The sequence below is a fragment of the Euphorbia lathyris genome, chromosome 9, assembly GCF_963576675.1.
Source record: "Euphorbia lathyris chromosome 9, ddEupLath1.1, whole genome shotgun sequence".
Lineage (NCBI taxonomy): Eukaryota > Viridiplantae > Streptophyta > Magnoliopsida > Malpighiales > Euphorbiaceae > Euphorbia > Euphorbia lathyris.
In genome coordinates this window covers 3,964,006-3,991,934 of record NC_088918.1, presented here as the reverse complement: position 1 = coordinate 3,991,934, position 27,929 = coordinate 3,964,006, and the positions used below count along the sequence as shown (strand labels likewise).

The window sequence follows — 27,929 nt, the reverse complement described above, 5'->3', positions numbered from 1 at the left end:
AGATAGGAAGACGCGAGATCTCGGAAAAGTTAAATGTGTGAAGGATGTGGACCAGAAAGTCCTAGTTGGAGATAAGGATATCAAGGAACGATGGAGGTCCTATTTTGATGACTTATTTAATGGAGATCGCAGACAAGATGTTGGAGATATAAGTATCCATCATGATATGATAAATCATGAATGCCTGCGGAGAATTCAAAAGGGTGAAGTCAAAATGGCATTAAGTAAGATGAAGTTGAAGAAAGCAGTAGGACCTGATGGCATCCCTATAGAGATTTGGAGATGTTTGGGAGAAAGAGGAATCGAATGGTTGACGACGTTCTTCAATAAAATTTGGAGAAACAATAAGATGCCATCAGAATGGAGGAAAAGTATCTTAATCCCTTTGTATAAGAACAAAGGCGATGTCCAAGATTGTGCCAACTATCGGGGAATCAAATTAATGAGTCACACTATGAAACTTTGGGAGCGAGTGATCGAACAAAGGCTAAGGAGGACGGTGAAGATCTCAGAAAACCAGTTTGGCTTTATACCGGGAAGATCAACTATGGAAGCCATTCATCTAATGAGACAATTAATGGAGCACTATCGAAATAAGAAGAAAGACTTGCATATGGTTTTCATTGACTTGGAGAAAGCATATGATAAGGTACCAAGGGAAGTACTTTGGTGGGCCTTGATAAGGAAAGGCATTTCGCGGAAATATATTGACATCATAAAGGACATGTATGAGGGAGCATGCACGAGTGTACGTACTAGTGTTGGGAAGACTGAAGAGTTTCCTATTATGATTGGAGTGCATCAAGGTTCCGCACTAAGCCCATTTCTTTTTGCCATCGTTATGGATGAACTAACAAGTTCACTTCAAGATGGTATACCATGGTGCATGCTGTTTGCAGATGATATTGTGTTGGTTGATGAGACGAAAGAAGGAGTGGAGAGGAAGTTGGAACTATGGAGACAAACTCTAGAATCTAGAGGCTTTAAGTTGAGCCGAAGTAAGACAAAATATTTGGAGTGTAAGTTTAGCGGCCATAGGAGTAGGGAGGTAGGGACAATCACCCTAGATGGGAGAGTTGTTCAGGCCTCGGATTGCTTCCGGTATTTAGGATCTATTATCCAAATGGATGGAGAAGTAGATGGAGATGTTGCTCATAGGATTAAAGCTGGTTGGTCGAAGTGGAAGAGTGCTACGGGTTTCCTTTGTGACCCCGGCATGCCTAATAGATTGAAGGGAAAATTCTACCGTACGACAATTAGACCAGCATTGTTATATGGTACGGAGTGTTGGGCAGTGAAACACTGCCACATCCATAAGATGTCGGTGGCGGAGATGCGTATGTTGAGATGGATGTGTGGTCATACGAGAAAGGATCGGGTGAGTAATGAAATAATTAGGACAAAAGTAGGGGTCACATCTATTGAGAATAAAATGAGAGAAAACCGACTAAGGTGGTTTGGCCATGTAAGACGTAGAGCGCTTGATGCGTCGGCTAGGAGAACCGAAGAGTGGCAAAGGGATGTAGTGGTGAGGGGTAGGGGAAGACCTAAGCAAACTTGGAGGAGGGTGATCGAGAGTGATATGAGTTTACTGGGAATTGAGGAAAATATGGTAGTGGATAGGACGGAGTGGAGGGAGCGAATTTGTGTCGCTGACACGACTTGATTTCACGGTTTTATATGATGGTTCATGTTAGCCGACCCCGAATCATTTCGGGACTAAGGCTTTGTTGTTGTTGTTGTTTTATAAATTTAATGCAAAATAATTATAATTTGGTAATTAATTATTTTAATTGATGAATGAAATGTATAATTTAGTTAAGTTTTTATAAATATAATGCAAAATAATTATAATTTGGTAATTATATAATTATTTTGAAATGGATGGTTTATAATTTACCCATATCAATGGTAAGTAAAAAATTGAGCTAATCAACGATCATCTACCTCCACTAGAAACCTGACACGTGGCAAACAAAAATCTCGATGTAGTTGCTTACTATGGTATGGTAAGTACCTGATTATTCCTCCGTGTTTTCCAATTTAAATCCCGCACGTATCTCAAGGCCTACTATACTATACTAAATTAAGAGAAAACAGAAAGACCAATGGATGATCTTCATTACACTAGCTATTTACCAAAAAGCACTGACCTTTTCAACCATTCAATCATAACAATGTAAGGTCATTTTCGTCATTTACTATCCAATCAACTAGAAAAAATAGCAACGTGGCATTTTAGACGGACAGAGACGACACAACCGATTTTATGTCTTAACGCCGTTAAAAATGATTAACGGTTTTTACAGCCTCATGATCTCGTGTTTGTAGGAGTCTGGTCTTTTTTCATTTCCCATAAACTCTCCTCTCTCTCCCTTCATTCGAGCAACACTCACATCATTTTCCTCTCACCTCCTCTCAGTCTCTGGCGAGAATTCTCCCAATCTCGCCGGAAACACCCATTGTCGGCCGGAATTCTTTTTATAATTGTTTCGGTCGTCGGTGCGGGAGAGTGAGGGAGATTGATTGAGGTGTTTGTATAAAAAATATATATTAGAAAAAAAACCAGGTGGTGGTGTGGTTAACGTGCAATGCAGGGAAAACAGAATCAAGTTAGGGTTTGGATGATCTTACACGGCACAGATGCTAAGATGATGGCTTCTGTATTCAATTTTCGTTTCCTTATGGCGTAATTTATTCCATTCATCTCTCTGTTTCAGCTCTGTTTAAATTGTTCCTTGGCATACCTCCACCTCATCGTCTCTTCTGTTCTTCTCGTTGAATTGCAATCTCTTTTTGCTTCTTAATAAGGTTCGTTTGATTGTTTGTTACGCTTTGTTTCATTTCATGCTTTGAAAATTGTGTTGTTGTTTCTTTTTCTGGCACCTATGGTGATCGATCGGTTCTGTTTTCGAATTTTAAAGTTTGAATATGTTTTTAGATATGAATTTAGTTTTTAAATGTTTGTATTGGATTCTGCACTCTCTACCGGAGGCTGAATTTGGAATTTTCTGGTTTATCGGAGGAAATGACATTAATTAGAGCTGCTTGGATCTAGCTGATTCTCATGAGAATTACCTTTTCGGTTTTGCAATTAATATTTAATGAAAGTCGATATGTTTTCTGGTGTAAAAATGCGAAACATATGCTGTACTCTTGTAGCTGAATGTTCGTAATTTTTTTTCCTTTTCTTGTGTTGAATTCTTACCATATGCGATCCGAATTATAATAACATGCAAATTTCTTTCTTTATATGTCTATTACAATATACCTTGTGTTTCTTTATCTCTTATTCGCGCTTTTTTATTCGTTCATTTGTTGTTTAAATTATTTTCCAATATGTACAGCAATGCACATGTATATAGGTATAGTCTGAATTTCCTTCTTCGTTCTGTAGATTTTTATATATCAACCATCATGCCTTCCGAAACAATGAATTTTCCGGGTTTCTATGCCGACGATGCATCACTTCCTTGTGAGGTACTGGTTTCCTGCTGTAATTTGTTCATTTTTTCGCTGCATGTTTATCTTATCTAAACTTTTTATGTTGCTATATTGCACGGTTAAATTCTGTTTTTTGAAGGATCTATTTAAAGTTTTGGCACCTGGTATAAAATTCAATAATCTCTATTATTGAGTTTCCTTGAATCATTTTTTTTTTTTGGCTTTTGCTTTCTAATCTTGGCAGATAAGTGGATTTTGGAAGTCGAACAACTTGCCTAATTACTATGGTGAGTGTTTTGATCCATGGTGTTTGTCTCATTCGTAGATTTTTCTTTTTAATCAACAAACTTGGATATGTCCTTAACGTGTACAACAACAGTGTGATAAATTAAGGTCTGGTACAACTGTTTCTGATTTTTTTGTGCTCAACCAGTTAGAACATACCTTTTCTCTTTAAAAAGCTTAGATTGGCTGTCCTACTTAGATGTATATATATACCAACTGTATTGGTGGTGTAGAAGGTAGGACACCTTCCATTTCGACGTTGCAGTTTCTGGTGTCTTTTGGGACAGGTTACCAGTCATTTCTTTTGTAAACCACTGACGTAGTGCTGAAAATGTGCTTAAGGAAATGCAGGCAAGAATTCATGAATTAATTTGCGAATATGACGAATCTACAAGATATGACGAATATAACATTTGCTGAATGAGAGTGTAAACATCCACTAACAGTATAAGCAAGGATTGACTCTATCTACCAACTGCCACTCTCTGAATCACATTAAAGTTTTGATTAGTCAACGCATCAACATCTTGAGCTAAAACTTTTTAATAGTCCTAGTAAATATATTAGGCGGTAGGGTTGAAACTTAAAGTATACCTAAATCAAGGATGAAAGCTAGGCTATTTCTGTAACAATTCTGAATGAATTATGTATTAAGGGAAGATGTAGATTGTAGAGTGAAGGAAATGCACATCTTCTTCTCGGGTCTGGTTCCTTTCCCCAAAAATCCTGTCACCTACCTTCTTTTATGGTTATTCGTGGAAGCCTGTTGTGCTCACTTTAGATGCTCACATAACTGAGATCTAGTTATTAAATTAATATAAAATTGTTAGGCTGTGCAATTTATTATGTTTTTCTTTTTTTTAAGTTAGCTGGTATTTTGCCTTTTAAAAGTTAATGGTTTGTCTCTGATAATGAATTCTATTTTTGTGGAGAACTAAAAGTTAACATTGTTCCTTGAACAGCCACTGGGAAAGCAGTTGCTAGATCACCCCGTGAGAATCTTGGAGCTATGGAATGTCAACCAGCAAAGTCACTCGAACTTGCAGTGGGAACCAACAAAGCATTTATGTCAAGACCTGTTGTCCGTGACTCTGGGATTAGATCCAATTTGAATGTACAGCAAAAGCATCAGTATGCACAAGGTGGCAGAGTTGACAACCTGTCAACTCAGAACGAGAGTAGTCTTTTCTCACGCTCCTTATCAGAATTATTTAGTAGAAAGTGTATGTTTCTTTCCCATGTTATTATTCTTATACACCCCATTTTTACATAAATGTATGGCTGTTGACAAATATACCCGATGGGATAGACTTGTGCTTTTGATTGTGTCCCTTGTGTAAATGTTGACAAGTGCCTGTTTTTGGCTTCAAAGTTCCTTTCAGGATAGTGTTTGATGTTCTGACTAGGCAATATGTTTTTGATTCAGTGAGATTGTCATCAAACAATGTTCCATATGATCAATCCGTTGATACTTTTGCTTCACATGTTGAGGAAGAGGAACCTTTTGAACCTCTTGAAGAAATTGAAGCGCAAACTATTGGAAATCTCCTTCCAACTGATGATGACTTGTTTAATGAAATGACTGATAAGATGAACACCAAACGGTCTAGTGGCAAAGATGATATGGAAGAGTTAGATGTATTCAGTAGTCTTGGTGGATTGGATTTGGGTAATGATGGTTTTGCAGCTCAGAATAATTATGAATATCCTGTAGGAGTTTCTAATGGCAAGTCCAGATACAGAAACGGTTTGCTAGCTGGAGGTAACCCATATAGTGCACCCCCTTCTAGAACGATTTTTGCAAGAAATATAAATAGCAATATCGAAGATTCTGAGCTAAGAGCGTTATTTGAGGTGTGTATTTCCTATTCCCTCTGCTTTTCCAGTGATACCTTGTCTAGTTCATGATTACTTGTCTTCCAAGCACAATGTGCCTGCTGTGAATCATTCATTTGTTGGATGTGCAGCAATATGGAGATATCCAGGCTTTTTACACATCTTGCAAGCATCAGGGTTTTGTTATGATTTCCTATTATGATATCAGAGCTGCAACAAACGCAAAGCAAGCGCTCCAGAATGTACACTTGGGGCATCATAAACTTGATATTCATTATTCAATCCCAAAGGTGAGCTTCTAAAGTCTTCTGCAATGTATGATTAGCAATTATAATCTGTGTTGTTATCAGAATTGCAATTCAATTTGCAAAATCTTTTGGCTTACAAGGGTAGTTCCATAATTCTTTGTTATGGTTCAATCTGTCAGGACAACTCAGATGAAGATATTAATCAGGGGGCTCTGGTTATTCTCAATCTTGATTCTTCCATATCAATTGATGAACTTCGTCAGATTTTTTGCGCTTTCGGAGAAATTAAAGAGGTAAGCATTTGAACTTTTAACTTTTAACAAAGAGCTGTTATGAGTATGGGGCAAGAATCTAAGTTCATCTTCCATTGCAGATTCGTGAAACCTCACCCAGAAGTCAGCACAGATTTATTGAATTTTATGATCTTAGAGCTGCTGGTGCTGCTTTCCGTGCATTGAACGGGAGTAATGTTGGAGGGAGGCAGATTAATCTTAAGCTGAGCCGTGCTGGGGGTTCAAGATGGTATTTTCAAAAGCATTCTCTCTGTATTTACTTTCTCGCATATATAATGCTTCAGTTTTTTGATCACATGCACCTTAATGACCATGTAGAATTTGGTCATTCACCGCTAGATCTAGGCTTATTAGAATCCTAAGGTGGAGATTCAAAACACCCTAAGGCTTAGATTTAATAAGCCTATATCTAACGGTGAATGACCAAATTCACTTGGTCATTAAGGTGCATGTGAACAATGCTGTCATATGTTCTTTGAATAAGCCTATAATCAGATGTTTCTTTGAATCCTGACCAAAAAGCATGTTTTTCTGTACTGCAGTTTGTTGCGACGGGTTGCTTCTGATTTTGAGCTAGATGAGTGCCGTCCTTATGCACCACAGAGTATCTCAACTAACGGATTCCCTGGTTTGTTCATTGCCAATAGAAATCATGCTCATTCTGTTATTTTCCTGGTTTACTTATAAAGCATTTTTTAACAGGGCCAGGTTCACATGCGGGAATTATTTCCAGTAGCATGGATGATGGAACTTTCTCGGGATTAGGTTCTGCCAAGCAATCTGCATTTTGTCATGGAATTTCTTCTAGTGTTCCTAACAGCATGTCCTCCTTTACAAATCAAACTGGTTTGGGGGAGCCTGGTCAACGCAAATATGATATTCAAGGCACGCCAAATTCTCATCCTCATTCACTTCCCGATAATTATGATGATCTTAAGAGCATGATTCAAAGCATGAGTTTTATGCAAGCTGAAAGAAATGGCAACAGGAAGCTACACAAAGTTAATAGTAACGGACACTTGATTGAGTTTGATGATGGTGGTAAGTACAATGGAATTTAGTTCCCTTCTTTTTCCACTGCAATTATGGTACCTTAATTGAATTTTGATTCTGATAGGAAGTGAGTGAAGTAATAAGAAAATGTTCTTCAGAATTGCACTCCATGTGAGGAAGGAAATATAAATTAGAAGAAAATAGAAAACTTTTGCTTCTCATGAATCTTTCTTTTCGTCTTACAACTAGTGCTTTCTGTTTTTTTTTTCAAAAGAAAAGCAGCAAGCAAACCCAAAATTATAATGTTAAGGGAATAGAAGCCAAGATTTTGGCTTTCCAAAAGTCAAGGCTAATTAATTTACATTATCTTCTCATTCATAGAGCATCCAAGTAAACTAGAAGTTCCAAAATATATCATATGAATGATTGCAATTATCAAGCAAATTTTCCAACTCGTAGTTATTGATTGGATTTGGGGGTAAGTTCCAACTTAGGGCGATACATAAATTTAGTGTAACCTATGCTGTTGTAGTAGCAGGAGAGGCAGAAATGTTTCGGCCTCTATTCGTACTGGTCTCGCTTAATGTAGTGGTACCTCCTAAAGTTAAGATTTCTCGACTCTTGTGTGGGTTTTTTCTGTTACCTTGGTTGTCTTAAACTGAAGTTATAGAAGTATTGGATGCTATAAAGGATGCAATTTTTCAGCCAGATGCAAGTTCGAATTCAATTGTATGAATCAATTTGTTATATATGTATATACGCATACTTAGCTGGCATTTGCTTCTTTTCCTTTCTTTCGGTTTTTGGATCTGCTGTTAATGGAAGCTCTTCTCTATCAGGACATCATTATGGATACAATCCACCTTCTCCAAGTGTGATGTGGTCAAACTCACCAACATACTTAGCTAGTCCCACAGAACGGATGCATGTATCTTCTGGATTACCATCTCCGGTTTTCAGCTCTGCTTTACCTGTAAATAACCAGCATATGGGATCAGCACCATCTTCCAATCGTTCTCTGTGGGAGAGGCGACGTGCTTATGGAGGAAAATCTTCTGATGCTGCAGGCTTTCATTCAGGTTCCCTTGGGAGCTTGGCAGTTTCTAATACTTCAGACTCTGTGGAACTCATCTCCCCTAACATGCTTCCTCATGTTCCTGGAAACTATATGGAACATAATTCAGGATTCCAACCACACCATCAGAGATCTCCAATGAGATCCCCGTTGAGATCCCCCATGAGATCCCCAATATTTCCCGGCAGGGGTCAGATGAGTCCCTCGTTTGAGTCTCCAAATGAACGCGCTAGGAGCCGTCGAAATGAAGGAAGTATAAATCCAGCTGACAAGAAACAGTATGAGCTTGATCTAGACCGCATACTTCAAGGCGACGACAAGCGAACAACGCTGATGATAAAGAATATTCCTAACAAGTATGTGCATCACTTCAATTCTGTGACTAATATTATTTGAATTGCTATTAATATTTGTACAAACCATTAACTCGCATGGTACTATCATGTCTAGGTGTTCTAAAGCTAATGTGATCCGATTTGAACAGAATAATTTTACTTAGGGGTATTAAAATGAGTGGTTGTTGTGTCATTATCATGTTATATAATCTATATATTACACATGATCATATATAAAATGCAACAAAAAAGATAATCGTGTAGTGTCAAACTGGCGATGATAGAGTACTGTCGTTCAGAAATTGGCAGCCCTAATTTTACGTTTCTCATTTAACTGGTACCTGAATTGCCTTTGGTTTAAGGTTTTATAGCTTAACATGGCCATCTGGTGGTAATGACAGGTATACATCAAAAATGCTCCTGGCTGCAATAGATGAACACCATAGAGGAACATATGACTTCATTTATCTGCCAATTGATTTCAAGGCAAGTATCTTTTTACCTCGAGGCTTTAAATTTGTTATCAATCTTGTGTTACTTTATTGATTTAAATTACTCGGCTTTCTATGGTTGCAGAATAAATGTAATGTCGGTTATGCATTCATCAATATGATTGAACCATGCCAGATAGTTCCATTCTACAAGGTTAGTTTTTGCAAAACGGATTATCGTGTTATATGATCTATAAATTATACAAAAACAATAATTGTGTCAAAAGGGTTGTCTATGCTTGTGCCGAGTAAAGCTAAATGGAAATAATTATGACAGGCATTTAATGGGAAGAAATGGGAGAAGTTCAATAGTGAAAAGATAGCATCGATTGCATATGCTCGTATACAAGGAAAACCTGCATTAGTTTCACATTTCCAGAATTCAAGTTTGATGAATGAGGATAAGCGATGCCGACCCATTCTCTTCAACACCGATGGCCCCAATGCCGGTGATCAGGTATGCACATCCCGCAAGCCATAGCTACTTTAGTTCTAGCTAGTTATAACTACGTGACGGGTAAATTACATTCATGGTCCCTGAACTATATCATTATTAACATCATAATTTCATTTCTTGACATAAAAAAGTTTAAACTTTAAATACTAGGTAAAATAAGTATTTCACCATAATTTATGGTGACATGGATAAAAAAAAGAGTTAATCATATTGTCAAACTTGTCCGACTCATCATTTCATTAAATATTTTAGCGGATATTTGTTGATTTTGACTTTAAATGTCGAGTAATGTAAAGTTTAAGCATGTTCGTATCTAGAAATGAAATTTAGGAGCCATAATGTTAATAGCGCATAGTCTAAGGCCACGCATGTATTTTACCCCGAACATGATACATGATCTGCAAATGCCTACAAAACCAAGGGCTAAATCTCTGCCAATATTAGTTTTAGATATTGAAAACCAAATTCCATTTGAGAAACAAAAAACCTATGCTGCACAAAATCTCTCTTCAATAGTGTTTTTGCATTTCCTGTCGGTTTTCGTGGCTATGTTTTTGAAGGGGTTCCTGTAAGCACTGGGTGCTTACAAGGACCCCATAGGAGAAGCCACACGTGCCGCTTCTCCTATGGGGTATTGTAAGCACCCGGTGCTTGCAATAAAGCCTCGTTTTGAAGACTATGTTTAAGAAACAACATTTCAGGTGTCCGTTTGAGAAAACTGTCCATCTGATCTCATACTGATCCTTTCTTTGTTCACAGGTCCCCTTTCCAACGGGGATTAACGTTCGAACTAGACCTGCAAAAACTACTAAAACTCCTACTCAGGAGGAGCTGAACCAGTTGACAAGTTCAGAAGAATTTTCAACCGGCGACACTTCTTCTTCCGGTTCCGGGAGAGATTCTGATTAGGAAAACAAACCAATTAAATATTGATGAATACTAACCTTATTACACTCCAAACAATTTAAAAAAAACCATCTTTTTGCCTACCCAAGTTTAAGTTTTCCGATTTTTTTGGGAAGGTTGGTTTACTCATAATTTCTGATCTTTTGGAGCTTTTTTAAAACATCATTTGGAGTCATAAATTAGACAAAGAACTAATCTTACAGTGTATCTCTATTAGAGGTGGCAATTTCATTTCTGTGTTATAAATGCTTTTCGTGTCAGAAATTGTCACCCCTAATTTCTATCTATCGAAGAAGTGTAGCGTCTTCAAAGTTTTGGATGTCTGAAGAAAATATATTTATATATATATATATATATATCTATTAAGAAAAAAGAAAAAGGAGATGATGTTTGTATAGAAGTGGAGGCTGAAGAGTGTTATTAGTTGATGTAATTGTTGTGTGGCCTTCTATTATTCATCTCATTTGTGCATAAGCCAAGGTGGGGAATGATTGATTGATTGTATTCAAAAGATTTTGGATTGCGGATATAAGTTTTTCTCTTCTTGTTGAGGAAAATTTCTGTATACATGACTTTTGTCGAATTATAATAATAATTATAGTATTTTTATTTTGAATTTCCTTTTTTTTTTTTTTTTTTTGCTTTCTATACGGACAGATTTGGTTTAGGATTGCTTTCCTAGTCCGTTTAGGACTGTGTAGTCGAATCTGTTTAGGACTTTGTATTCCTAGAATAACTGTGTATAGCTTTTAATAATACAGGGATTTATTATTCCTTGTATGATGGATTATAAGCTTTTAATAATACAGAATTTAAATTAATCTCTAAAATCTCTCTAATTCTCTGCATATCTATATCTAAAAGTTCTACATAATTTAAATTAATCCCTAAAATCTCTCTAATTCTCTACATATCTATATATAATCTATATATAATATAAAACAGTAACGATGGAGCTGAGGTGTCACTTCCTCCTTTTTTACTGATAAAAAATATAATATATTAACTTTAGTTATATTATTATATTTATTTATAAAAAGATTATTTTATCCGTACTATATCTAAGAGTTCTACAGAATTTAAATTAATCCCTAAAATCTCGCTAATTCTCTGCATATCTATATCTAAAAGTTCTATAGAATCTAAATCAATCCCTGAAATCTCTCTAATTCTCTGCATATCTATATATAATATAAAACAGTAACGATGGAGCTGAGATGTCAATTCCTCCTTTTTTACTGATAAAAAATATAATATAGAATATAATATATTAATTTTAGTTATATTATTATATTTATTTATAAAAAGATTATTTTATCCGTACTATATCTAAGAGTTCTGATATCGAGATGGGACGTGTAGAACCCGGACTTCACCTTTTGCCACTTTTTCCCTAACAAAGTGAATGTCCATCTCGACATGTTTGGTGCGATGGTGCTGAACAGGATTGCCACTGAGGTATACTGCGCTGACGTTGTCAGCGTAAACTAAGGTGGATTTTGCAATTGGACAGCCAAGTTCCAGAAGGAGGTTACGGATCCAGCATGTTTCAGAAACTACATTTGCAACACCACGATATTCAGCTTCAGCACTTGATCTCGACAGTGTAGGCTGCCGTTTGGCAGACCAGGAAATGAGACTGTCGCCGAGGAAGACACAGTAGCCGGAGGTGGAGCGACGAGTGTCGGGACAGCCAGCCCAATCAGCATCTGTGTATGACGTCAATTGAGTGGGTGAGGAGGCTAACAGACTGAGACCAAGATCCAGAGTACCGTGCACATACCGTAGAATACGCTTAAGGGCAGCCATGTGTGAAGTTTTTGGATCGTGCATAAATAAGCAAATCTGTTGTACTGCATAGAATATATCTGGTCTTGTAAGAGTAAGGTACTGAAGGGCCCCGGCAAGTCTCCTGTATTCCGTGGGGTCGTGGTAAGTGGAGCCGGAGGAAGCGCTAAGCTTCTGTTTGGTGTCGACAGGAGTATTAGCTGCGTTACAGGAGCCAAGGCCAGCCTTCTCAATGATTTTTGATGCATATTTCTTTTGGGATAGAAAAATTGAGCCGGGGGAGCGAGTCACTGAAATTCCCAAGAAATAATGCAATGGACCCAAGTCCTTCATTGCAAATTCAGAGTTCAATTGAGATAAAATAGATGCCTGTAGCCTGTTAGACGAGGTGACGAGAACTATGTCATCGACGTACAGGAGGATGTAAGCTGTATCCAGGCCTTGTCTGTAAACAAATAGAGAGTTGTCTGAGATGTTGTTGGTAAATCCCACCTTGATTACAACATTTGCAAATCGCTGATACCAGGCTCGAGGAGCCTGCTTAAGGCCGTAAAGTGATTTGCGGAGCAGACAGACATGATCGGGAAATTGAGCATCTCGGAAGCCCAATGGTTGGTGCATGTATACAGTTTCATTCAGATCGCCATGTAAGTAGGCGTTTTTGACATCTAATTGCCGAATATTCCAATTTCTGGACAAGGCTATACTGAGAACTGCTCTAATTGTTGCTGGTTTAACCACAGGACTGAAGGTTTCACCACAATCCACTCCAGCTAATTGACCGGAACCATTGCCAACCAATCTGGCTTTGTACCTCTCAAAGGAGCCATCTGCATTTTTTTTGTGCCTGAAAATCCACCAACTACGAATAACATGTGATCAAGGACTTGGAAAGCTTTGGCGTGGAGTTTGAATAGGGCGGACCAGGCGGGATAGTGACCTTTTTCGATGTCAAGGGTTATTTTGATGAATGTAGAGATGTTGGATACGGTAAGGGAGGGGTGGATTGTTACTGTGGTTTCGGAATTGTTGGTGTGGGAATTCACAGTGTTTGTGTTGGTTGGACCGGTGGAGGAATTGTTAGATGTGTTTGTCATGGTGGCTGTTGTTGAAGTCGATCTGTGTAAAGTATGTAGGGGAAGGATCGGTTTTTAATTTCACGATGAAGAGAGGGAGGAGGACGGTGTTTTAGGGTAATCGGAAATCGGTGTTTTAGGGTTAATAGGCGGCGACGGCAATGGCTGCCGCGACGGAGGTGGTGGCTGGGTAAGATTGAAGAAGATAGAATTAGGGTTGGAGAAAAAATCAGTTTAGCTCTGATACCATGTAACAAATTGGATTTTTCCGTAATTGTTATTGATAACAAAGTATCTATTTATACATGAATATAGTTTGAGTTGTGTTCAATGACTAGTCTAAGATACAGGCCTAGATATGAGGAACTAACTATAAGATGCAAGGTTATCTGTTTAATATATTCTCTAATAATGTTGAGTTTGAGCTCGTCAATTTTCTAACGAAAACAAGTTCGATTATAGATTATAATATTCGATTTATAAACGAACCGAGTTTGAACATGATGAAATTCGATTTTGAAAGCTCGAGAGCATACTCTGTTATAGGTTTATGAACAAGTTTGATTATAATGTTCATGAACATAACTAATGATTATAATTAAAGAGTTGATCGTGAGCGAAATTTATAAACAAAATTAATAAGTCACGAATAAAATGTTGAATTTGAGTTCGTCAATTTTCTAAGAAGAACATGAACAGTCCAAATTTCGGTTCGCCTCAGGTAGATTACAACTCTAACACTTGGGCAAACTTGCTTTCAAAATATGACTAGTTAGCCTATTGAGTTTTCAAAGTGTGATGGTTATACAGTATGGATGTTTTTTCTAGAGGATTTGGGAGAAGAATATTGCTTACTTGTATTAATTAGCTAAAAAAGCTTTACAAAAGGTTGTATATATGATGTAATGACATTCAAGCACATTTCATGTTATTTTAAAAAGCAGTAAATAATTTATTAGTTCTTTTTTTACTTAACACATTGTTTAGTCCTACTATTTTAAAAAACACATTATAAAATCTTTATCTTTTATTAATATTAACCATTTGGTCCATTTATCTATTCTTTTTTAGATCAATATTAACCTTGTGTTAGAACTTATAATCAATCTAATGGATGGCTTAGATCAATACAACAATCAATACAATCTAATGGCTATTGTAAAAATCTAAAGATAGCCCATTGATAGTCTTTAGAGGCGGTTTGAGAAACTTCTAACGATCTGTTTGGTACGTTTTAATGCAATATAATATAATGTAACAAAGTTATAATATAATCAAATATATAATGGAATGAAATGGAATACTAGTTCTATTACTATGTTTGGTTGGCAAATTTTAATAAAATTGATAAAGTGCAATTATCATTACAATATGTATGTTTATTTAGTTAAATGCAATTTTCATGTTTTTCGCGTTTTTCTCATTTTTCACATTTTCTCATTGTCATTTTTTCACGTTTTCATGTTTTTCATTTTTCGTTTTTTCCCGTTTTCCGCCTTTTCCGTTTTCCTCGGTTTTGCTCTTTTCTGCTTTTCTTCACTTTTCGTGTTTTTTCTTATTTTTCTTTTTTTCATGGTTGAAGGAAATTAAGGCTAAGGTATAGCAGTGGAAATATAAAATTTTTAGCCTACTTCCTTTTAACCATAGGATCCGTTAATCGTTATTTCATATAAAGAGGGATAAGAAGAAATACCTTTCGATGATCAATCTACCGTTGCAAACGAAGTGCCCACAACTTCAAAGGAGATGTAAACTGTTTACCAATCTGCCCCTATCCGAAACAGACCTTCCAGACCTCCGAACGACAATCCCTCCGGTGGAAACGTGGAAGAATATGTCTAGAAGCTACTGTCCAAAAATCGCGACGATCCGACGGTTCAATCTCCGGGAATCCTTGAAATAGTGAACTGACCTGATGTAGGCGAAGAAAAACGAATTTCTCCCTTTTGATTGTTTTTCCTTCTTTCGTGAACACGGTGAGATTAAGTTAGAATCAACCCTTATGAGATGCAACCAAAATAGATTGCCTCTAATAAACCAACACAAGATCAAAGAGAAAGAGGGATGAATAAGATTAATCAATCGATGGAATGCCGTATGAATTCTTGTTCACGAACTTGGGAATAGAATTCTTTTCTCTCTCTCTTAAGCAATTTCGAAAATCACAAGTGGGGAGGGATATAGGCTTAGTCGAAATTCATTAGGGGAGGGGTATATATATTAGCTTGTATCTAAACCCTAGTTAGATAGGAATAGGTTACTTAATAGGAATCCAATTCGGAAAAGGATTTGTAATTATTATCTCACTATATATCTAATATATTTAGGATAATAATAAATAACCTAATTGGATAATAATAGGAGTATATTAATCTAATTAAAACTCCTAATTAAATTATCTCTTAATTAATTTAATTCACAATCCTAATCTAATTAGGATTAATGGAATAAAATTAATTCCTTCCTAACATATATAAATTTCGGCCCCCTCCTAGTATTTGTGCCTTACTGGGCTTAATTGGGCTTCCATCTATTAATCATATCCATCTCTCTTTTGGTTCCAAGTCTTATGTGTGATCCATTAGGTCCTTACTACTTCTGGCCGTATGCAACCTATTAAATTAATTTCTTCAAGAATTATATTTAATCCCTTGCATAACGGAATGATGTACATAGTATGTTATTGGCAAGTCCGTAATCATTCCCCCAGAGTCCGTTAAGAAGACAGGTTGATTCTGTCGTTAACCCTTCCGTATTAGTTACGGTATAATACGATCCTTTATCAACTACATCCTTGAACTGAATCTTATGACTATGGGTAATGTCAAGTCACATATAGCGAGACGTTCGTTTTACTTGTTATTGGCCGAGTCAACTCAAAAAGATAGGTTAAGTGAAATCTGTATTTCTACTCTTAAGCTATCACCTTGCAAGGGTTTAGAGTCAAGTCTTCCACAAGCGATCCTTGGATGTATCTCCCATTAATCGAGAGTGATAAATGCTCAATCCAATGTATAACTACTCTGAAATTACTTCCTGTGACACCCAACCTTTGCAGTTCACACCCCAGAGTCATCTCTGTTAAGGATCGTGGGACCACAGGATCAAAGTCTCACATTCAGTAATTCAGGATGACCAATTAACATTCCTTTGAGTCTGAGGATTAGTTATACCTATTAATACCAATGAGATGAACAGTTGACAAGGATGAATCTACCCATCCTGTTATCTCAAGTCGGATCCCCAATCCTAATGAACAACGTTTCACCGCATCTATATAACTGTCCAGATATCTATATATGTGAAGCTTGTGAGATCAGCTTTCTGTCGGACAGAAGACATTGTTACATACAAGTCTCAACTGTGATATATCAATCCTAAATATATCACTTGACTTGGGGTGGTTTTAAGTTTATTAGTTTATTATAAAGTTTTGTCTCACTTCATGCTTGTATGAACACTTTATAATCACTTTAAACAAACTTACGGATTTCCTTTTATTAGACTTTATTTAGTGCTTAAAAGGGATTGCCTTTATATAGTTATAAAACATATATCTCATTAAAACAAATGATATAAAGAACAATTCATTTACAATAAGTTTGTATCCTGCAACAATTGACTATAGGACACAAAACCCCAACATACTCCCACTTGGACTAAAGCCAATTGTTTCTAAAACTTATCCCAGTAGAAGTTAAATGACGATCATGTACTTTCTGGGTTAAAGGCTTTGTCAACGGATCTGCAACGTTGTCCTCTGTAGGTACTCTTTCTATTCTCACATCTCCTCTAGCCACAATCTCTCTTATGATGTGGTATCGCTTTAGGTAGTATTTGGATGCATTATGAGACCGTGGTTCCTTTGCTTGCGCAATGGCTCCATTGTTATCACAGTACAGAGTAATGGGATTGACAATGTCAGGCACCACACCTAGTTCTGTAATGAACTTTCTAATCCAAACTGCTTCCTTTGCTGCTTCGGCAGCAGCGATGTACTCTGACTCGGTCGTAGAGAAAGCTACGCTTCCCTGCTTGGAACTTTTCCAACTGACCGCACCCTCATTTAGGATAAACAGGTATCCTGATTGGGATTTAAAATCATTCTCATCTGTGAGATGACTAGCGTCTGAAAATCCTTGTATTTTCAGATCTCCTTCTCCGTACACTAGAAACATATCTTTAGTTCTTCTCAAGTACTTAAGAATGTTCTTGACGGCAATCCAGTGCTCGTCTCCCGGATTCCCTTGGTAACGACTCGTTACAGATAACGCGAACGCTACGTCGGGTCTAGTGCATAGCATAGCATACATAATCGAACCGATCGCGCTGGCGTACGGGACTACAGCCATGCGTCGTTTGTCATCATCAGTTTTAGGATATTGATGATTGTTTAACTTTACTCCATGTACCATGGGTAAGTTACCTCGTTTCGATTCAAGCATGCTAAACCAATTTAGCACCTTTTCAATGTATGTAGCCTGTGAAAGACCAAGCAGTCTACGCGATCTATCTCTGTAGATCTTTATACCAAGTATATAGGCTGCTTCACCAAGGTCTTTCATTGAGAAGTTACCGGATAACCATATTTTCACTGACTGTAAAAGAGCAATGTCATTTCCCATTAACAGTATATCGTCCACATATAGTATGAGAAATGCTATAGAGCTCCCACTTGCTTTCTTGTAAATGCAAGCTTCTTCGCAATTTTGTTCGAAACCAAATTGTTTTATGGTTTCGTCAAAACGCTTGTTCCAACTTCTAGATGCTTGCTTGAGTCCATAAATGGATCTCTGAAGTTTGCAAACTTTATTTGCATCCTTTGATATGAAACCTTCAGGTTGCATCATGTATACATCCTCAAGCAGGTTTCCGTTTAGGAAAGCTGTTTTCACATCCATTTGCCAAATCTCATAATCAAAATGAGCGGCGATTGCAAGCATGATTCTGATTGATTTGGACATAGCAACGGGAGAGAAGGTTTCGTCATAATCAACACCTTGTTTTTGACGATATCCTTTCGCTACCAACCTAGCCTTATAGGTGCTAACCTTTCCATCCATGTCAGTCTTCTTTTTGAAGATCCATCTGCACCCAATGGGTTTTATCCCTTCGGGTGGATCAACCAAAGTCCAAACTTGGTTAGTATACATGGAATCCATTTCAGAATCCATGGCCTCAAGCCATGCTTTAGAATCTGGACTAGTAAGAGCCTCTTCGTAGTTTTCGGGTTCGTTGTCTAACACAGGAACCTCGTCATCATCTCCCACTAGAAAACCATATCTAACTGGGAGTTCACGAACTCTTCGTGATCTACGAATAGGTGCCACTGGAGTCTCATCTAATGGGACTTCTTCGGGTACTTCGACCGCCTCCGTTGTTTCAGTCGGTGTTTCTTCCTCTTGAACTTCGTCGAGTTCAATCACGCTTCCCTTTTGTGTTTCTTCGAGAAACTCTTTCTCTAAGAAGGTTGCGTGTTTGGATACGATTACTTTCTGATTATCTGGATGATAGAAGTAATATCCCATAGTTTCCTTAGGGTATCCAATGAAGAAACATTTATCAGATTTAGAATCTAATTTGTCGGACGCAACGCGTTTGACATATGCTGAACAACCCCATACTCTCATGAAAGAGAACACGGGTTTCCTACCAACGAACAATTCATATGGCGTGGAACTAGCGGATTTAGTTGGTACTCGATTTAGGGTGAAGAGGGCAGTTTCTAAGGCATAGCCCCAGAACGTCTTTGGAAGTAAGGCCATGCTCATCATGGATCGTACCATATTTAATAGGGTACGGTTTCTCCTCTCGGATACACCATTGTGTTGTGGTGTGTAGGGAGGTGTCCATTGTGAGCATATCCCACATTCAGTTAGATAATTCAGAAAATCATCAGAAAGATATTCGCCACCTCGATCAGATCGAAGTGTTTTTATTTTCTTTCTTAATTGATTTTCCACTTCATTCTTGAAGCATTTGAACTTGTCAAAAGCTTCTGATTTGTGCCTCATCAAGTAGATATAACCATAGCGAGTATGGTCATCTATGAAGCTAATGAAGTATCTGAATCCTCCTCTTGCTTGGACTGACATAGGACCACATACATCTGAATGAATGAGTCCTAGAGTATCTGATACACGCTCACCTTTATTGCTAAAGGGTGTCTTTGTCATTTTACCTTTTAAACATGATTCGCATGTTTCCAATGATTCAGAATCGATTGGATCTATAAGCCCATCTGAATGTAGCTTTAGCATGCGTCTCTTGTTTATATGGCCTAAACGATAATGCCACAAGTAAGTTGAATTATCTAGCTTATGTCTTTTGGTATCAATTGCAAAAACAGGAGTTTTATCATCTAACACATAAATCCCATTTTGTGATATTCCTGAAAAATAAAAGATCGAATCTTTATAAAAATTGCAACTATTGTTCTTTATTGAAATATGAAAACCGTCGTCAATGAGACGGTTAATAAAAATAATGTTACGAGACATCTCAGGAACGTATAAACAATTCCTTAATTCTATTACAAGCCCAAAGGGCAAAAGTAAAACATAATCTCCAATTGCGAGGGTGGCAACTCTTGCTCCATTTCCCACTCGCAAGTTTATGCTTCCTTTCTTTAGTTCCTTAGTCTGTTTTAGCTCCTGCATATTTGTACAAATATGAGATCCACATCCGGTATCAAGTACCCAAGATTCAGACAATGAAACCGTATTTATTTCAATATAGAACATACCAGATGTAGAAGCACCGCCTTTTCCCTTTTTGAGGGTGGCTAGATACTCCTTGCAGTTTCTCTTCCAATGCCCGTCTTTACCACAGAAGTGGCACTCTCCTTTGGGCTTCTTAACTTCCTTTCCCTTGGACACATCTTTCTTACCTTTCTTGGGATGTTTAGAATTGGGAAAGTTCCCTTTTCTTTTCTTCGATCCCTCGATTACAAGAGCCGGTATGGCCTTGTCTTTCATCATATTGGGCTCAACTGATTTGAGCATGTTTGCAAGCTCTTCAAGAGAGGTTTGCAAGTCATTCATTTGGTAGTTCATGATGAATTGTGAATAACTCTCTGGGAGGGACTGAAGAACCAAGTCGGTACTTAATTCGTTGTCCATCACAAATCCAATACTAGAAAGTTTGGTAATATAGCCTATCATCTTGACACAATGTGTCATGACAGATGTGCCCTCTTGCATCCTGCAATGATATAACAGTTTTGATATCTCATAGCGTTCGCACCTGGTTTGTTTCCCAAACAATTCCTTTAGGTGCATGATGATGGAATAGGCATAGTTGCCTTTGTAATTCCGATGTCATCGATGCAAGTATGATGCATTCGGCATGATCGTCATCAGCCTTGTGCTTCTGATAAGCATCGATTGGGAGCATCATCCTCAGGGATAGGGGGTATCGATGTATCAAATACATACCCTTTTTTTTATCGAACTTCAAAACGATTTTGAGGTTACGAAACCAGTCGGTGAAGTTTGAACTATTCAACTTGTTATCGGTAAGTATATTTTGCAGATTGGTGTTAGTCATGATTTTAAGAGTGTTTAATTAAACTTGAGAGTGAGAAAGAGTAAACGTATGTCATTCATTTGCTTTAAAGTATAACAATCTAAAATTATAGGCCTTTTAATTTATTTCAAATTGCTCCCACTATTTTGCCAAATTAATAACCCTCCATATTAATTCGAAGAATTTCACAAATCCTTTAGTGAGCTAGGATCCTAACTCCTGAGATTTCGCCTTGAGTTTACTCAACAAGCTAGTCTCATTCATTAGGTAGATTCATACAATCAATCACATCTTTAATGTGATTCCTAGGTTATTGGGTTACTAACCACATTAGTAACTAATATACTATTCATATTAATCCCAACCGTTTTGCCCATTAGTTTATGACAATATGAGTTTACTCATCCAATTATCATAATCTAATTTAAGTATTACCCCATATTCATGAAAAATGATTTTCGATAATTCAGGTGTTACCATAAGACCCCGAGCTTGAGTTTACTCAACAACCGAAAGGCCCCCAGTAATGCCGGCTAAATTATAATATTAGGGAGGGGCAACCGATTTTAATAACTTACTTATTTACTTAACTTTTTAATGAGGGATTTTATTTAAGTCTCATAATCTAACTTAGTCTTGATTTGCTTTAGCATACATCAGACATACATACATTCACATACATTGGCGTTATGGACACATTATCTAAATTATTCCGTCGAGCCAGAGACGGAATAAAAGGCCAAACCTAAGGAAATACTAACTATTACATATTTCTCTTTAGGTCCTCCGTCTTCTCCATGGCGCCTTGAAATTACATATTAATTTCTATACTACTATAAGAAAACTTCAATTGAATTGAAGGGAATCAGATGAGAGGAGAAATTGCAATAGATAGTAGAAAGGCAGGACGCGCAAGCCCTATTTCAAAAATACCAAAAGACTAAAAGAGGGTCCAAATATGTCCATAACTCCAAACATGCATAGACTCAATTAAATAAATTTAATTGGTTGATTACATAACCGGCTTATATAATATTTAGGTTAATCACATTAACTTGTCAAATTAACTTTCATCCAATTTTACTTCTCATCGTTTTGTATCTTTATATTAATCCTTAGATTAATATAACCATATAAAACGTTGATTATGATCGTCCATTTATTTTGATTTTAATTCATTTAACACTTTGATTTACATATTTGTAAAAACAAACATTTAAACGAATTATTCATTCGATAATCAAAACAGAAAACTATTAATTTCTGAAACATATATATACATTTAACATAAAACGATTTTAAACCTATTTTAAAATCAAGTGGGTGTCGGACCGGGCCCGTGGTCGGGGCCGCTGCCGATTGGCAGCAGCCCTTAGGGCACGCGGGGCGCTGCCGCCTTGCGGCAGCGGCGCCCCTGCGCCGCACGCGGCTGCTGCCGCGTGACAGCGGCCAGTCGCGCCGTGAGGCGCGACTCGGGCTGCTGTCATATTTTTTTTATATTAAATATATATATATATATATATATATATATATATATTTATATCAGTTCTAAAATAATTTTAAAACGGTTTTCAGAAATAGGATAATCTACAATAGATTTCCGTTTTTATCATTTAGAATTAATAAAACTAATTTTATCAACCTAACTATAAAACTAATAGATTTTGTTATAATGATTATCAACCGAAATAATTAGGAACATAAGCATAATCAGTTTTAATTAACAATTAATCAAAACTTTATTTATCTTTAGAATTAATCAATCAATGCTATTTGTCAATTAATCCTAACCATAAATACTTATTCAATCCTATTGAAAACTTCTATATTTTCATATATGAAATAACGGATTTAACGATGGCTCTGATACCACTGAAGGAAATTAAGACTAAGGTATAGCAGCGGAAATATAAAATTTTTAGCCTACTTCCTTTTAACCATAGGATCCGTTAATCGTTATTTCATATAAAGAGGGATAAGAAGAAATACCTTTCGATGATCAATCTACCGTTGCAAACGAAGTGCCCACAACTTCAAAGGAGATGTAAACTGTTTACCAATCTGCCCCTATCCGAAACAGACCTTCCAGACCTCCGAACGACAATCCCTTCGGTGGAAACGTGGAAGAATATGTCTAGAAGCTACTGTCCAAAAATCGCGACGATCCGACGGTTCAATCTCCGGGAATCCTTGCAATAGTGAACTGACCTGATGTAGGCGAAGAAAAACGAATTTCTCCCTTTTGATTGTTTTTCCTTCTTTCGTGAACACGGTGAGATTAAGTTAGAATCAACCCTTATGAGATGCAACCAAAATAGATTGCCTCTAATAAACCAACACAAGATCAAAGAGAAAGAGGGATGAATAAGATTAATCAATCGATGGAATGCCGTATGAATTCTTGTTCACGAACTTGGGAATAGAATTCTTTTCTCTCTCTCTTAAGCAATTTCGAAAATCACAAGTGGGGAGGGATATAGGCTTAGTCGAAATTCATTAGGGGAGGGGTATATATATTAGCTTGTATCTAAACCCTAGTTAGATAGGAATAGGTTACTTAATAGGAATCCAATTCGGAAAAGGATTCGTAATTATTATCTCACTATATATCTAATATATTTAGGATAATAATAAATAACCTAATTGGATAATAATAGGAGTATATTAATCTAATTAAAACTCCTAATTAAATTATCTCTTAATTAATTTAATTCACAATCCTAATCTAATTAGGATTAATGGAATAAAATTAATTCCTTCCTAACATATATAAATTTCGGCCCCCTCCTAGTATTTGTGCCTTACTGGGCTTAATTGGGCTTCCATCTATTAATCATATCCATCTCTCTTTTGGTTCCAAGTCTTATGTGTGATCCATTAGGTCCTTACTACTTCTGGCCGTATGCAACCTATTAAATTAATTTCTTCAAGAATTATATTTAATCCCTTGCATAACGGAATGATGTACAGAGTATGTTATTGGCAAGTCCGTAATCATTCCCCCAGAGTCCGTTAAGAAGACAGGTTGATTCTGTCGTTAACCCTTCCGTATTAGTTACGGTATAATACGATCCTTTATCAACTACATCCTTGAACTGAATCTTATGACTATGGGTAATGTCAAGTCACATATAGCGAGACGTTCGTTTTACTTGTTATTGGCCGAGTCAACTCAAAAAGATAGGTTAAGTGAAATCTGTATTTCCACTCTTAAGCTATCACCTTGCAAGGGTTTAGAGTCAAGTCTTCCACAAGCGATCCTTGGATGTATCTCCCATTAATCGGGAGTGATAAATGCTCAATACAATGTATAACTACCCTGAAATTACTTCCTGTGACACCCAACCTTTGCAGTTCACACCCCAGAGTCATCTCTGTTAAGGATCGTGGGACCACAGGATCAAAGTCTCACATTCAGTAATTCAGGATGACCAATTAACATTCCTTTGAGTCTGAGGATTAGTTATACCTATTAATACCAATGAGATGAACAGTTGACAAGGATGAATCTACCCATCCTGTTATCTCAAGTCGGATCCCCAATCCTAATGAACAACGTTTCACCGGATCTATGTAACTGTCCAGATATCTATATATGTGAAGCTTGTGAAATCAGCTTTCTGTCGGACAGAAGACATTGTTACATACAAGTCTCAACTGTGATATATCAATCCTAAATATATCACTTGACTTGGGGTGGTTTTAAGTTTATTAGTTTATTATAAAGTTTTGTCTCACTTCATGCTTGTATGAACACTTTATAATCACTTTAAACAAACTTACGGATTTCCTTTTATTAGACTTTATTTAGTGCTTAAAAGGGATTGCCTTTATATAGTTATAAAACATATATCTCATTAAAACAAATGATATAAAGAACAATTCATTTGCAATAAGTTTGTATCCTGCAACAATTGACTATAGGACACAAAACCCCAACAATGGTTTTCTTGTTTTTTTTTTGTTTTGCATTTTTTTTCTCCTTTTTTGGGTTTTTCACATTTTTCTCTTTTTCACACTTTTTCGGTTTTTATGTTTTCATGTGTTTTTCGTATTTCGCATTTCACCATTAGTAATAAAAATACGAAGGTTAATCGTGATATGGATTCATGCTTCTTTTGTTCGTAATGCCCATTACATAAATTTGCAAAAAAAATAATAATTAAGTGATGTATTTGTGATTCCATTACGAAAAAAATGGTATGACTAACAAAACATGGTAATGAACTTCAATTATAATAGACATTCCATTACAATGTACCAAACATGATCCAAGTAGTTCTCCGTGGTTCTGCCAAGCATTGGGCCCATAACATGGGGACCTTAGGTTCCCTGTCGCAGTTCTCGTAGCTTTAGGAAGGTTCCAGAAGTCTAGCATATTCTCGCATGTTTGTCATCTAACTAAGGTTCTTCTCTGCTCAAACAGAAGTTTGTTAGGTGCGTTGCTAGCGCGGGGCCTGTTAGTGCTGGCAAGCAAATTTGCACGGGCCCGAGAGCTCTCCATGCTAATTATTCCACTCTATACAATATTTCTGCCAAATCCTAAACATCGTAGATTTAGAATGACCCAAATAATCTTCCCATACAATATAAAGGTGTTTGCAATCCTCCAGATATATTTTGGGATGGGGGAGTATTTAATAAGATGCACCTATATTTGTTTTGCCTTAACCTCATGTTGGTAAAAAAGACTATTACAATGGTGTGGGCGGACTCTGATCCGACGATGCTAAGCACACGCCCTCTCGTTTTTTGATTGCTTTTAGGCTTGATGGCAATCTAAGTCGCTCGGATGTTTCACGTGATGGCCAAGGACTTTGAGAATAGTGAAATTCTGAAAATACCCTCTGACCACATTCTCGATCCTTATGTGTGAGTATCATGGGACCGTAGAGCTCTCCACGCCAATTATCCCACTCTATACAATATTTCCGCCAGATCCCAAAGATCATAGATTTAGAATGACCTAAATAATCCTCCCATACAATATAAAGGCATTTACAATATGAAGAGGCACATATATTTGTTTTGCCTTAACCTCATGTTGGTAAAAAGACTGTTATAAGGGTATGGACGGACTCTGACCTGACGATGCTAAACACGCATGGTCTCGTTGTTCAGTTGCTTTTAGGTTTGATGACAATCTAAGTTGCCCATATGTTTTTCATGATGGCCATTGTGAATAGTGAAATTCCAAAGATACCCTTGAACCACATTCTCGACCCTTATGTGTGAGTATCACAGGCACATTGTGGATGAAGTCACACTACCCGTGATAACAGCTGTAGTTCATTTTATGGAAACTATACTATAAATTAGGTGTAAATCGAGACAAAAACATTGCTCGACTAAAACAAGTTATTTCTAATCGTGACTATTAGAGTTGAAACCGAAACCGAAACTGAAGAGAAATAACTTGACAATGTGATTATTAAATCAATTGATCAAAAAGCTTAAATTGATAGATAAAATTTAAAAATAATTTTTATTGTTATTATATATGACAAAAACAACATAATTTACAAAAATAACAAATTTGATACAATTTGTAATAGCGTGGAATATATAGATTACATAATAAAATTAAGAGAAGTAAAAACAACTTATGTTTTTTTTTTTACTTTTTTGTAAAAATGGTACCTGGAAAAAAATAATTGTCTAGAGGAGACCTGTGATTTTCGTTTTCGAACGACTTCAAAATTAAAAAATTCAAAGACTTGGTGATATTCTAAATAACTATTATTCTTCAACTTTTTAATTTTGAAATTATTTAGGTGTTGTTTGGTGAGAAAAACAAATTGAATGTTTAGGGAGAGAAAGCTCCGAAATGATGATTTTCGAAAATAAAAAACTTGGTTCCATAGTAAATGTGGCACTAAACAATTTTAATTCTTGGAATTTTTCATTTTGAGTTCGTTAATGGCCATTTTTGTAGTATCAAATTAAACGATCATCGGTTTTTGCAAAACAAAATTGTGTAATTTGCCCCTATCTGTTTTCTGAGAAGTACAAATTTACCCATAACATAAGAAATTGTGTAATTCTCCCACTAACGTTTTCAAACAAGATTCAATTTTATTTATCTAACAAAAAATTTCAACAAACTAGTTTATTATTGTTTAACTCATTATTTAATTATCACATCGGACCTTCAAACATCAATTATGTCTAAAATAGTTATTCTGTTACTAATACAGTTACAAATAACATGTCACAATACAATATTTAAATATGTAAGATACAAGTTAATCATTTAAAACCATCTTAAATGTGTACAATGTTATTAAAACAATTATAAACAATATGTTAAAATGCATGAAACTGTTTCAGTTTAAAAACTTGTTTGGAAAATAAGACGTGGCAGTTGAATAATTGTCAAATCTATCCACTCAGATTTTCTGTTAGAGCATCTCCAACACTAACTAGCTATTTGACTCTCTAAAATAATATAAAATATTAGTTTAGTTAAATTTAACTAGCCAAATTTATGTTCTGCTCCAACCATACTAGCTATTTGACTCTCTATTTGATTATTTTATCATTAAAAGTGATTAAATTTAAAGAAAAAAAAGAAAAAGTAGAAAAAAGATACAAAGAGGAAAGAGAAAAAATGAATAAAAAATAAGAATAACTAGCCAAAGAGACTAGCCAAATTTAACTAGTGAAAATGGCTAGCTATTTATTTTAGAGAGCCATGTCACATTGTTGGAGTGGTCACTCTCTAAATGGCTAGCTAAATTTGACAATTTAGAGAACAATGTCACCCTATTGGAGATGTTCTTAGGTATGAACAAAATTGATCTTGTTTAGCAACGTTAAAAATAAAATTACACCATTTCGTACGTTAAGAATAAATTTAAACTCTCCAAAAGCGATTGGAGAAAATTTGGACCGTATCATGTTTTCGTACCACAAAATACAACTTGAATCCAAGGCTAATTTCATTGCTTTCGCCGCACCAAAGAGACCAGACACAAGAAGCTAAGTGACATAGGACTAAAACATGGTTTACTGAGTACAGGGTAGGATGCAGTTGCTGCCCGCCATGGGTGAGGGAATTTCCGTGGGACGTAACATCTTGCCCCACTTGATTTACCACTGTCCTCGTTGCGCCTTCAACCTTGTATTGTTTGATGAAGTTGGCGAATCTCCATAGGACGTCTTCTTATACCCAA

General features: G+C 36.4%; 1 protein-coding gene across 1 annotated transcript; it reads left to right on the top strand.

Annotated features, from left to right (window-relative positions):
- The first annotated feature begins 2,340 nt into the window (after nucleotides 1-2,340).
- Nucleotides 2,341-10,979, top strand: LOC136205624 (protein MEI2-like 4). Its single transcript, XM_065996303.1, has 15 exons — nucleotides 2,341-2,811; nucleotides 3,398-3,480; nucleotides 3,689-3,731; nucleotides 4,692-4,952; nucleotides 5,156-5,583; nucleotides 5,697-5,855; nucleotides 5,993-6,106; nucleotides 6,187-6,335; nucleotides 6,649-6,734; nucleotides 6,809-7,147; nucleotides 7,939-8,530; nucleotides 8,911-8,995; nucleotides 9,086-9,154; nucleotides 9,278-9,457; nucleotides 10,217-10,979. The coding sequence occupies exons 2-15, from the start codon at nucleotides 3,418-3,420 to the stop codon at nucleotides 10,364-10,366; spliced, it is 2,718 nt and encodes a 905-aa protein (XP_065852375.1). The 5' UTR covers nucleotides 2,341-2,811; nucleotides 3,398-3,417; the 3' UTR covers nucleotides 10,367-10,979.
- Nucleotides 10,980-27,929: the final 16,950 nt, after the last annotated feature.

Excerpts from the sequence above, each read along its gene's own strand:
- LOC136205624 (XM_065996303.1), top strand. The coding sequence starts at position 3,418 with ATGCCTTCCGAAACAATGAATTTTCCGGGTTTCTATGCCGACGATGCA. Across the intron at positions 7,148-7,938 it reads GATTGAGTTTGATGATGGTG|GACATCATTATGGATACAAT; the intron begins GTAAGTACAATG and ends CTTCTCTATCAG. Across the intron at positions 8,531-8,910 it reads ATAAAGAATATTCCTAACAA|GTATACATCAAAAATGCTCC; the intron begins GTATGTGCATCA and ends TGGTAATGACAG.